At 38.4% G+C, this 13,783-nt stretch overlaps 1 protein-coding gene across 7 annotated transcripts in view; it reads right to left on the reverse strand.

The window, feature by feature from the left end:
- LCP2 (lymphocyte cytosolic protein 2) overlaps positions 1 to 13,783 on the reverse strand; it is a 581,277-nt gene that overhangs the window by 103,013 nt on the left and 464,481 nt on the right. For all 7 annotated transcript variants that reach the window (XM_085617865.1, XM_085617869.1, XM_085617864.1 and 4 more), the window contains 2 exons: positions 2,571 to 2,685; positions 1,022 to 1,059 (listed from right to left, as the gene is read on the reverse strand). In XM_085617865.1, the coding sequence (XP_085473991.1) occupies positions 1,022 to 1,059; positions 2,571 to 2,685 (153 nt within the window). The remainder of the gene's footprint in view (positions 1 to 1,021; positions 1,060 to 2,570; positions 2,686 to 13,783) is intronic.

Consider the following 13,783-nt stretch of genomic DNA (forward strand, 5'->3'; position numbering starts at 1 on the left):
GCAAAGTAATATATATTTACCATACGTTAATTCAACCACCACCGCGCACAGCTAAAAAATGACATTAGGTGCTTTTAGTGGTTAGTTCATATATATGAGAGTTTTACCCTATGTTCCTTAATCATAGATTCTTGAAAAATATTAAATAGTTTCTATAATTGATTGATATATTACTTTGTTATGGCATTGGTCATGCAATAACAAAGTAATATATCAATATTCCTTTTTTATCACGGCATGCTTGTTTGTTAGCTTTAGCCACATCAATTTCACTGCCATTGACCTTTATATTTGATACAATCTTTGTCAGGCTGGAATGCTTGGCAATAAGTTCCCTCTGGAGCCTTTTCAATTTTTACCCAAAATGTTGTTTCACCCAAAAGCAACAAGGTGCACATAATCCTGTCCTTGAGTTTTGAATATGCATGTAGATGTGGAGAGCTTAAAGAACAATGCATGCTATCATTATAACTCTAACTATCAGTCACTTTTGAAACAGATCAACCTACAATCTGGCATGGTTTTCCATAGCAACAACATAAATTGTCACAATTTAGTTTAAAGCAAATTGTAGTTGACAATGTGTGAAGTTTGTTTTCTGCCAACAAAGGGATCTGTTGATATTAACATAAACCAGGACGCATGCACCATACGTTTTAGTATTGGACCATAATAGACATTACCTGTTGCATATTTGAGATATAATAGAATAACAGGTTTGCAAAGATTGGTCTAGCAGTATTTCAAATAATATAATATTTGAAGCCTACCCTAGAGGAATAACACTATGCAACCATGTAATTCAATTGACATTTCTGTTACGTTAGGCTAAATTTAGAAATCAGAGGTAATGGAAAATCCTCCAATTTCTTGAACAAGTACTTAATCTGGAGGGAAATCATTTGGTGGAATTTCCTCCATTGGAATTTGCAGGTAACCCAAATGTGAGAGAATCTTTACATTACCAAGTAACAATCCACCAGGTCCCTAATGGTTGAACACTACAAATATGAATGCATACCTTGTTGACTTTGAGGTGGAAGGGAACCGCCATGAAAACTGTTAGAAAATATTGAAAGAACATGTTAACATAATAAATGAAGATGTAAGAGAATATATACTCTGCTACGAAAAAAGCTGAATGAGTACCTTTAACAGCCATTTACATTTGAATATTATGAATAAAGGGCATTAACTAACTAATGGCTTTTAAAAGAAAAGGGACATTTGTAAACTCATGGCAATCTTAGAAGAGTATGGCTCCACACTTGGACATCTTAAGGATTTTGGGGGCCCAATAATATTTGGGGGGCCCACGAAATATAAATCCTATTATATCCTGTGGGATTTATATTTTGCCAGATGGGATATCCATTACCGTTGTGATGGAGTAACCTGTCTGCTGAGATCTAAATCAGGCCCTTGAACACAAAACATCAAAATTGAAATCTGCTTCCTTTTATCCTGTCCTTTCCACAATAACACCAGGAAAAAAAGGTCTGTCAAAAGGTTTGTTTGATTATGACAAAGGCATCCGTGACTATCTGCTGCAACTTGAAAATTCCCCACACATGTCCCTTTGCCATTTTGCATTTTTTACTGTTCATTTAGATGATTCCTTATCTTTCAGTTAAATTATCATTTAAAAAAATTATTATAATAATGAACCTTTGAAAATATACTCATAAATGTTTTGAGATGCCTGTATTTTAACATAAGTGTAATGCTATTTTTCATCCTGTTTCATTTGGGAGTTTTATTGATACATCATCTAAAATGAACATTTGACTGTTTGGATTTTATATAATTATCATTATATAATCATATGACTTGTTTTGAATAGTCTCCTCTGCTGTTTTTCATTCATGCCGATAGGTATATGGACAACCCAAATTCCAAGGCTTTAAAAAATCATAAGATATTATCTTTCAATGCTTTTTACTGCACTAATATACCTTCAAAAGGATACTTATGTCATACTGAACAAAGAATGGGACAACATATGTTCTATGCAGTTTAATAACAAAACTAGTTTATGTGAACTTTACTTTGATAATTAAAGTACTTCCTTATTAATTTTCTCAAGGATTTAGAACCAGAATCCATGTTCTTAATTTCATGTCTTGACCAGTCCTCTATGAAGGTTTGAAAAAAGAACATGAGGTATTTCTGTGATTATGTGACTAAGGGCTCATATTTAAAATTTGGGAGTTGGGATACTCTGTCAACTATGAGGGGATTATCCCAACCATCATTTTACAAGTGCATTATACCCTAGCACTGTTATAACATAGTAGAAGAGATATCTGCAAGGGTTTGACAGACCATCCCATCTGCCAAACTCTAAATAAGGCCCAAAGTACAAAATGTAGCCCATGCTTTGAAAATTCCTGCCAGATCCTGACGACAAATTATCTTCTCAAAAATCTCAAACTCTGGAAAGAATCCATTAAAGTAGAATCCACATTACTAAACAGGGATATTCGAACAATTCACTTAATTAAATAAGAATCAACATATGTTTGGATAATACAAATGTAGGCCATTACAGGCAGTGAGACAAGACAAACCTTTCTGCATGTGCACTGCTGGCTCCCAAAGTGAATGGCTTTTGTATAGGTTTTGGTGGATTTCTTAGAGGAAATGTATTTGAATTAGATGGTGATGGCACTGGTCTTGAGGGCCCTGTTGTCGTATCAGAAATAAAACATGCAGTTATCATAAATATAGTCTTTAAAGTGTGTCAGAAAAAAAGCATACATGAACCTTTGAAAACATGTTGATGACATTTAAATGTGGCAAACAAGCTATAGAGTGAGTTTAAATTGTCTTCTCATGCACCAGCCCGACTCTGAAATAAAGGCCTGCTCATGCTGGAATCCTGCTGACACCATTTGTCTCCATATTTTGCTATGGCCATTGAGCGGCCCAATGAAGAATCCAGCATCCAGGTCTCTTGAAATGCCACTTTTAGAAAGTTGACAGTTTGAAACCGAAACCAGATCTGCCTTTCTGCCAGTGTCCTGGGTCACATGACTACAAATGGCTCTGCTGTTGTGGACTGTGTGTTGCTTCCTGACAGACAGACACAAGAAACCTAGTTGTGAAAGTAGAGGCTCTTCCTGACTGAATGGCTGGAGAGGAGATGTATTCTGCCCTGATTGCACTTCAAAGGGCCCTGGCAGCAGGACACACAAAGTAACCTGACACCAGGCTTGCCTTTACCTTTTCACTTTAGACAGTATGGACTCCAGACTAGGGGAAAGTGAAGAACTGACTAGAGCCAATTTCGGAAGTAGGTCATGAAATTCTTCCACACAAAGTCTCGCACCAGGTAAGGAAGTAGACCTTAGGAAACTCTAACAGAACTCCCCTGGACCTTTGAAAGATTCAGAAGAAGGACTGCTCTGCATAGGTACAGTCTCTCCTTAATAATAGGAACGTTTATCAAGTCCAGGAGAGGTTCACTTCATAAGGCCTTTATGGACGTCTTCTGTGGCTTTGACAAATTAAACCACTCAAAACTATGGGACATGTTGGAAATCATCGGAGTGGAAGAGGCCCTCCTCGTCCTATTGAACAAACTATACATGAAAACTGTAGTCGGAATTAGATATGGCCCAAATGGAGAATGAACACCCCCACTGAGCTTCGAGCGTGGCATTCACCAGAGCTGTATCCTAGCCCCTTCCATGTTTCTACGTTATATTAATGGTGTGAAAACTTTCTTTTTCAAAATGGTGCCACCTCGCCCCAGGCCAGGAAACATCTGATACCAACCTTGCTGTATGCTGATGACACAGTACTTTTAGCCAGAACTGCAAACACCATCCAGACTTTATTTGAGCATTTACAACTTTTATGAGTAATCTTGATTTAAAGGTAAACTTTAGTAAATCTTTTATTATGTCAAGATGCCTAAGAAATTCAAAATCTAAGTCACATTTTATCAGTAGGGCAGAGGTTAGTAAGGCTACTTCATTTAATTATTTGGGAATTATGTTTGACACTTCATTGCAGTGGGGGCAATTGATAAATACCAGATTGCAGCAAACTGCAAGGGTGACTAAGGCGATATTTTTCATTTTGCCAACAAGCTCATTCACAGACCTCTGAGGGTGATGCTACAGTTGTATAGTAGTATGTGTTTTCAAGTAGCTCTCTATGCGGCAAGTAAATGGGGCTCACGTTAATTCTGGAGCACTTCAAAAAGTGAAAAGTGTTTATTTTTTACATAGACTCCTTTTGGTACTCACATGCACTGCCACCCACAATTGTCACACTAAACTTGGGGTAAATTATATATCAGACACCATACGATTAGACCTTCTATTACTATGGATTACATTTTTGGACTTTTCAGAGGCGGCGTTCTCAATACTAGTATTGAAAGACTGCCTAGAGCTGAATAATTCACTAAGAACTCCTTGGTTCACATATATTAACCCCTTCAGTGCCCATGACGAGATAGTCTCGTCATGGAGCGCGGTTGCGCTGTGCCCATGAAGAGACTATCTCGTCATGAACACCGCCCGCTAATGAAACACCCAGCACAGGGCGTGGAAAGGGCGGGGCACTGAAGAGGTTAAACTTTAGAGATTTATGTCCCAGAAAATTTCTCTAATACTGAGATGATTGATAATAACAGCAAATCAAGGATTAAAAGTTTGTTCTGAAGCCAGTATATAAAGGAGAGGGCAGAGCAATCCCAATAAATGCTGAATGTAGCCGCATATAGTTCCCTTATAACTTCCCATAGTATAGAACCATACTTGGATACCTCAAGTATTTCACAACAAAACTTTTCTTTGACTCGCTTTCATCTTAGCAGTTTGCACTTCCTGGTAGCCTTCCCCTAACAGGAAGGCTGGTTTGTAAGTCTGCCAAAATGTTCCTGCGACAACTTGTCCCAGCAAAGCACTACTCATCTTATCTTGCACTTCATATAGCACTTCACAAAAATTATTCTTAGTTTCAATTCTGCTGACATTCACCGTTAGATGTTATAAGCAAGGTGTGATATACTTACAATGTCTTGAGACACCCAAAATAAGATGCACAGGATTATTTCATACACACAGATTTAGTAGTGAAGTAAAGGTTTGGATTAGTGCCATGATTAATATTTGCATGGTTTAATTACTTATTTGGATATCACTGGACGTGGTATGTGAAATGCGCTGGTTTTAAATGTCTTGTCTGAGCTAATTGTATTTGATGAACTTTTTTTGTATTTCAATCAATCAATTCAAGCTTTATTCGGTTTGTAATGAACAATCATGAAAGCATTCTAAAGAAAGTTTATCATTATTTGGTTAACATAATAATTATTTATACAGTACACAAGGTGAAATACAGTACATAATTACACGCAAGTATTGAGAGAGATCGTTAAAAATAATTCAAATGCGTTACAAATATTAAAAAAGGATCAGTTTTAAAAATATTTCGTAAGCAATACATCGATCTATACTAAAAGACCTAGATTTTTTCATAAGTTAGGGCTTCTAAGTGGGAATTGTCTTTTCTTCTTTTAATTGCCATTTGCACAAAAACAATGACTGCGTTGCAAACTTTTTCATTTCCTAAGCTACAAAAATAATTAAAAGCGGGTTTGTAAAAATAAAATGTGCTTCCTGATATCTCTAAAAAAATTACAAAAAAGTATAAAGTGCAAAGTCGACTATGATGATTTTCCATCACGAGGGCAATATGGGGGGTTTCAGTTCCACTTGCCCATTGTAGGAAATGCAATCTGGTGATGGAGGGTACCCAGCCATAGCCTTAATAGGTAAAAATGATGTGTTTGTATTTATTTATAAGCTGATTGTGTACTGATATTGACATTTTATGCTGTTAATGTCAATTTTATGGTATTTTTCCTGAATGAAGTTGATTGATGATGATGATGACTGCCCTGCAGTCTGAGGAAGAGGGACTGCCTTGCTGAATGAAGAAGGAAGATTGCACCTGCTTGCATTGAATCCAGGATACCCAGCGTGACTCCAAGGGTTAGTTGGCCGGCCTCCTCTTTGAGCTACAGGAACACAATAAGTTTCCAGAGGCCTTCCTGCAACTCCCCAGCTTAGAAGCACTGCCGGAACCTGCCTGAGCTCTGCTGTGGCCTCTGCTGGAGTCAGTCCTGACATAATAGAGGTGCCCCCCCAGGTCCTAGATCTTTGTCTGTAATTAGTGAGAATTACTCCTGAAGAAAAAGTGAGGTTACAGAAGAAGTTGTGGGCTCCTTGTGACCATATAGTGACCTCAGGACCGAGAATTGACCTCCCACGACGTCTGTCAACGCAAAGCTCCAGCAGGACTGCACTTCAAGTCGTCTGTCCATGAAAATCAATTAACACAAAGCTCAAGCGATGAACAACTCTTTGCAATACAGCAATGACCGCGCACAAAGCTCGATGTGCTCCTCACGTTGACAGCTTTTGCTTTGTGGTCCCTGCCAATTCCAAAAGCACCCTTCACGCCAGACTTGAGAAGATAACTTTCTTAAAATGACTCTATTTTTCCAATTGGTTTGTGATTTTTTTAGGGTTGTGGTTTTACTTTATTTATGTTTGTGTGCTGCATAAATACTTTACACATTGACTCTGAGTTAAGCCTGACAGCTTTTGTGCCAAGCTACTAGAGGGTTAAGCACATGATAATTAAGTGAGTTTTGTGGCTCACCCTGACAAGGATTGGGTATATTATTTGAATGGGGTTTCTACCACTCTCAAATAATAACCTAATTTCTTACTAAACTAATATAAAATATCTAGAATTCATATTTAAAACTGAACTCTCATTCAACAAACTCATTGCCAATAAATCTAAGATGGCATGATAACAGCTCTCCTGTTATTCCCTGAAAATTACTTCAGAACTTCTGTCTAGGACCTTCCACTGTTGCATCTAGATGAAGGCAACACCCTGCTCCCTAGCCTCCCTACTACTACTTTGCCCCTCTTCAAAAGGATTCCCATTCATCAAAAAATGTCTCACAAAAGGCCCACATAACTTTTTCCTCACTATCACAATCCTATTGGAACTGCATTTACTACCTCTAGGTATGCATAAGCTGGTTGACCAGGTGCATCATTTATAACACAACCAAAAATGACACTCCAACTTACTTGGTCAATACAATATCTGCCTCTGGTAAACTGTGCCATGCCCAGAGTCAGGAGAACAAAACACCAGTGAGACATTTATGCAGTATGCAAGCAAGCAGAAACCACATCTTTAAGCAGGATCTAGAACAACATCCCGAACACATCAGAAACCTCCCTAGTTACGGATTCTTATACAGCACACTCATCTGAAAAGGTGTCAGTGTGCTGTACATTAGAACACCAAAATGTACAATATAATTACATATAAACAACGTCGTAAGGCATGGAGCTGGACTATCTAAATATCAAAACCATATCATAACACACTAAAATAGACTTGAAAGAGAATGCAAAAGATCTGATGCTTTTGAAGAAATAATGAATTGAACAGAAGAGAAGAAGACAATAGAAGATTATTCGCACAAACAATAATAATGAAAGCTAGAGAGTGCAACCTCTGCTCCAGATATACTTTGAGCAAGGACGTTTTTAGTTTTCTCAAATTCATAGTAGTGTTTCTGAACATATCAAATCAATTTAGAGAGCATTTCAGATTGAAGGCTCTTATTTAGGACTTAACACATCAAAGAACTCTACATTTCAATGTCAGTCCACCACAAAACCACCACAATTAGCAATTTTGGCTACTTGGCAAAGACAATGTCCACTTCTGGTGGACTCCAACACAATGAGAGCCAGGATATCAACAGACTGAATTGGCGAGAATGACAGAGTCTGGAAAGAAAGGATCACTGACCATAGATAATTGTTGTATAATGCAGACCTCAAAGAGCAAGATCTTATAAGATTTTGGCTGCACTGAGTCTCGGCGGGTGTTTTGTTGCTAGCAGGTATAAAATGGACCATGCCCTGTGTACCACCCCTGTTTTCCAGATCCCAATAGGAAGAGTAGCATATTGGGCATGGTCTCTACTTATGTTTTTGAGCAGACTGAGAATTCTGTAGCACCTAACTTCAGATCTTCTCTGTTGGAGTCATGCATCCTCAAGTTCGCTGATTTTCATTAAAAGCGAGTGAGAGAGAGAGAGAGAGAGAGACTGAAAGAGTTCTAGGGGGGTTGTGTGTGTGGAAATGCATGTTGAACCAACTATTTATGGTTGTGTTTTTACGCAGTTACTAAGCATATCCATGGTAAATATTTCTTTGAGTTGTTGATGGTTAATAGTGAGAAAGTATGCCAAGTTCAAAAGGTTTCAATTTATAACAGACTCAACTTAGTTTTGGATCTAGTTCCAGATCTACTTCCCCGTTCAACACTCCCTAACAACCTTCCCCTCACTTAGGGCCAGATGTACGACCATTTGCTTTTGAAACTTGCAAATTGCGAAAAATTGTGAGTCACAAAAGCAACTGTACAACAGGGTCAGAAACACTGTTAGCGATTCCCAATGGGGTCGCAAAATGTGAGGCTCATGAATATTAATGAGCTAATCGCAATTTGCGACCCCATTGGGAATGGCTGGCCCTCCTAGGGATGGTGGCCTGCTGGGCTCAGCAGACCTTCATGTCTGGGACTGCTTTTCAATAAAGCAGGTTTTAAAACAAAAATGCAGTCCATTTTCCTTAAAGGAAAAGGAGATGCATTTTTAAAAAAATGAAATGTTATCGTTTCACTTTTTAAGGGCAGGTAGTGGTCCCTGGCTGCCCTTAAAAAATATTTTTGGAATCAGTCACAAAGGGAAACCCTTCCCATTTGCGACTTCATTACCACCGTCTTGAAGAGGGCGATAATTTGCGAGTGTTTTGCAACCGCAATTGCGGTCGCAAAACATTCTTACATGGGGCAGAGACTGGCTATTAGGAAGAGACGCCATTGGCATGCCCCTTCCTAATAGCGACTGGCAATTCCTAATTAGCGATTTGCTAATAAATTGCGACTCGCTATTTTGGAATTGTACATGGCCCTGTAACATTTTGCATGTGCAAACGGGTCACAAACCCATTTGCGCATGCAATTTAGGGTCGTACATCTGTCCCTTAGCCATGCCAATACTCTACCAAACTAATCAAGAGAGTTGGTGCTTCCAAAAGTTGAGATTCTGCAACAGGACTGCCTCCAAGGAATCAGACTCCCATCAGCATCAGTACTGCTGCATACCTCCTATCCAGGAACAAGCTAAAGGCTGACCTCAAGACTATACATCATCCCTCCCACTATCTTGCATGCTGTACTTTACCCTTGCATCCTACTTGTACAGCGCTCTGTTGCTATTAGCTAGGTTTGCACTATATAAATGCACACGTACGTATTTGTACACATACACACATAAATGTGGACTACTTCAAAACTATCATGTTTGGCCTGGTGAGCAGGTCAACTACTTGTTAGCAACACTATATGCTTCTTGCATATGCAGAACATTAAGTATGAGAGTGCAAGACTGAAGTTAGTAAGCTAGGGATAATGTGTATATACATATTTAAGGGTTAGTCAAGCCTAAAGTTGCTTAATGGAAGCAGCTCAATGGTTTCACACAAAGTCACAAAAAAAATTCCAAATACGCAACAATATTTGCTAAATGTATTTTCCATGATCATTGTATTTGCCACGACAGTGGCACCTGCTACTGTTCCTAAGAAATCAAATATTCCTCAAATTTCAACTCAAAATAGTAAAGTCCCGGGAGTCAGCATAGATTTACATTTTCAACCCATGAATAATAGTCGTCACAGAAAATGAAGCAAAACCAATTAATTCCATATGCATAGTGAAACAAAGATTTGAAAAGCAATAGGTCTCGCATTTGTGAAAGTTAGAGCTCTTGATGTTGAAAATGATAATGCTTTTACTTCCTCTATTTTATTTGCAGTGGATTGATCCTATCTGCATAGCGCTATTGCCATTAGTATGACCTTGTGGCTCTGGACAACCAGAAAATGTAAAATAGGTTATAAGGAAGAGGAGATGAGAGTAACATGTTCCCTGAAAAAAAAAGTAACAACATTGTGGAAAAAAGCAAGCATTCATAGGGAATGCAAGTTTACATAAAGCATGTGAAATGTAAGTAGGAACAACATGGTTACCTGAAAGCTTTTACTCTTATTTTGAAATCAATGAGTGCTTTTGAAGTTAAGGACATGACTACAGGGCCAGGAAGGGGCCCGTTTCAATGTCCCTTTATTAAATCCTTACAAAATATAAGTAGTATGGTTTAAAAAGATCATATCCTTGAACACAGAGTTGCAGCACACATTTTATAAACTAAAACAAGGCAAACAGCTGACAAGGATTACATTAAACGTTTTCCACTGTATGAATCAACCAGGTATTGCAGTACCTCCAGGAATGGTGCACTTTTTTCACCAGGAGTAAGCAATGTTGTTCAAAGAAAGACAAGTAACCAAAAGTAGCGCTTCACTGGCAAACTATGTAAAGTGGTGCTAATGTGTGTGGGTGTGAATAAAACCAATGTGGCCACTTTGCAACCACTCTGTCTTGCTTTATTTTGCATTTTTTTATTTTTACTATTTTGAACTTATTTCTCTCCATCCCAAGGCTGTACTTTGGAAAAGAAAAAATGCAGAAAAAGACGACATTTGCAGCTAAAGTGTTTCTTTCTTTTTTGGATACATTTCACAGGGGAACAAACAACGGAAAGGAAAGAGAGGGTAACAGCCATTTGTTGAAGTCACAGTATTCAGCAAGTGAGGAGGAGCGAGACAGATATGGAAAGAGAGGTAATAAAAGAAAGAGAGAGGGAGGGACAGCTGCCAGCGGGGGAGAAGGAGAAGTGAACACTGTAGAAAGGTGGGCAGGGTGAGATGAGTGTGGTGAGGGGGAGGGGGCAGTTTTCATCCAATTCAGAAGGGTGCCCCTACACCGTGGTGAGGTAGATAAATCCATTTGATTGGTTGCATTTATGTTGCATGGACCAAAGACATGCATTGTGACAAAACATAATAAGACGTGCAATGTGACCAAATATACAAATAAATAAAACATTCTTGCTTTTCCAAAACCTGAAGCGCGTCGTCCATGAAGCGGGTGCTGTGCTGATACACCAGCCAGGGGAAAGCAAAAATAAAAGTGCAAAGGAAGGAACATACATAGAAAAATTAAAAGCTGGACTGCCTAATGAACACAAGCAGTGAAAGCAAATGAAAAGCATGACATGCTCTGTGCACAGCCAAAGATAGACAAAGCAAATGAAAAGCAGGACGGACTAAGGAGAAAAAGCAGCGATGTGTAGAAAATAACTATTTTTTTAAAAAAAAGAGTTCTCCCACAAAATAGCTAAAGAAGGAAAGCGTAAGGAAACTGTACTTGGCTGGTGCTCCTCACCTTGAACAGAAGTGACGTATTGGCTACACAAACGAGTTAGACGGTTGGAAAGTAGAGCACCACTGGAGTGAACCTATGGTAAGCAGCAAGGGGGATCAAAGTTGTTTTTAAGATCGTGCAGATTTCTGCAGGTCGTGCAGAAAGTGCAAGCACACTGCCTAGGCTCAACCTAAAAAGCGAGTCTGTGACTCTGCTGGGTTTTACAAACACTTGGGTTCTTCCTATTCAGAGTTTTTGCTAACTAGCTTGCTTATGGTTTCAATAGAATTGCTTAGATTGTTCCTATGGGCATTTTATTTCAAACCTTGTGATTTTGTCTACTTCTAAATTTACTGTCCTTCTACACACATTTTCCATTTTGTTACACTAATTTAGTTTTTGTTTAAAACATTTTTATTAGGAGGTCAGAATATCAGAATCCGTACATCAGCTAATATTTTTTGATTGCCTCAATGGTAAAAGCATTTTCAATCAATCTGGTTATTAGTTTCCATTTCAGCTCTGCTGCGTATTACAGATCGTATATTTATTTCTTGAAAATATTAACTACCAGTACACAATTTGGTATCAATCTATCCATTGCATCAGCTTATACAATAAAGATAACTAGTTACAGTTTCAAATATAGCCACTTACAAGTAAACATATAAATGAAAACCATTCTGTTATCAAGCTCCTAGAACTGCAGAACTCAATACTAAAAACATTGAGATTGCTTGCTGACCTTTCCATCGTGATTAGACGAAATTCACATCTATGTTCTGGTAAACCATAAACTGTGCCTTAGAAATAGTACTTTGAGGTTTCTTGGTATTTTTTGCCCTAAACTTTACACATCTGTCTCTCCGAATCCCCTTATCTGATTTTGATAATTTGCATGCCTTTTTGCTTACTACATTTTTCGTGATTTTTCAAAATTAGCTTGAGAATTTAATTGCACTTACCTTGAGGTTTTTTGCTATTACTTGGACTTGACACACATTTCTCTGGGGCACCGAATGCTGGTTGTGTCATTTGCCATCAGTGGTTGACCAGAGAGTATACCAGAATTGTGTTTTAACCTAACAATATGGTGTTTATTAAGCTAGTAGGGGCACCCCAATCACAAAGGAACGAATAACCCAATTTTTGACAGAAACTATTTTAGTGTACTCTGCACTGTGAAGTGCAGTTATATATTTTCAGGTATTACTTTCTTCTAAATAGAATAAGAACCCTGTCTGAACATTCTATCTCTATTGCAACATTGATAACTATGTTATACGGTGTCTAGTTTCAACCTTCACACCACCTACTTTGGGATTGGTCTTGAGTGATAGACCACACTAACAAGCGAGTCCAGAAGGCTTGGTAGGCCTACTTTCCATCACAGTTCAAGTATCCAGTGCCCTAGGTAGTGGGAAACATCTGCAAACTTACTTTTAACATTGCCAGACTGTTCCTAAGACTGAATGGATCTGGGAAAACCTGACTTTGTCTGTTCCTTTAAGCCTACTATTGCATACATGAGAGGCCCAGTAACTGGCATAAGGCTATGCCTACAGGGTTGTTTGGAGGGTAGCTTTTTCTTCTCACCTGATAGAGATGCATTATCATGCATTCCATGTAAAAGTAGAGGGATGGGTTTTAAATGTGCTGGCACGTCCGTTACGATAGTGACACTGGCAGGTATGAATTTTCCAGGGTTGGTTGAACAGAAAGGGGTTTTAATATCTGTGCAGGCCATAGACATTTAGACAATTACTCATCAGCATACAGGTTGGCGATTAAGGCCTAATGTGAATACTGGGTTCCAAAGTAACCTGGGGATAAGTGGATAGTTACTTTCTCTTGTGAATTGACAAATGTCAGCTGTGGCTGCCCACATGCCATCAAACTCGGCCTCTTGTGTTCATTGTTCTTTAGACTTCCTATCTGAATGTCAGAACAGAGGTGTAAAATGAGGAAAAGTGGATGAGAGAATCTGGAAGGCGGATATGCTGATACAGGTGTAGCAAAGATGTATCAATGGACAGGCAGAACTCAGGATCAGGTTCCATGGCTAAGGCTATGCTGGAGCGGATAGTAGAACATTTTGTATACCCCCCATTCTGCATGTTTATATTAATCCGAATAATTAATTAATTGTAATATTATTAATCTGTCTGAAGTGATAACTCACCAACTATATTAACAAGAGAATTACACGTGGGATTTGCACTTTGCATGGCTATATTAATTGTGAATTAACTAGTGTACGCATATTAATAGTAGAAAATTAGAATATTATATGTTATATGTTTCTTTAAGTGATGTATTTGTAAGTTGTGCTTTATTTAGTAAGTATAAACCGCTCTGAGTGTTGCTTCTGCTAGATAAATACACACACATA

Source organism: Triturus cristatus, chromosome 7 (genome assembly GCF_964204655.1).
Source record: "Triturus cristatus chromosome 7, aTriCri1.1, whole genome shotgun sequence".
Classification (NCBI taxonomy): domain Eukaryota; kingdom Metazoa; phylum Chordata; class Amphibia; order Caudata; family Salamandridae; genus Triturus; species Triturus cristatus.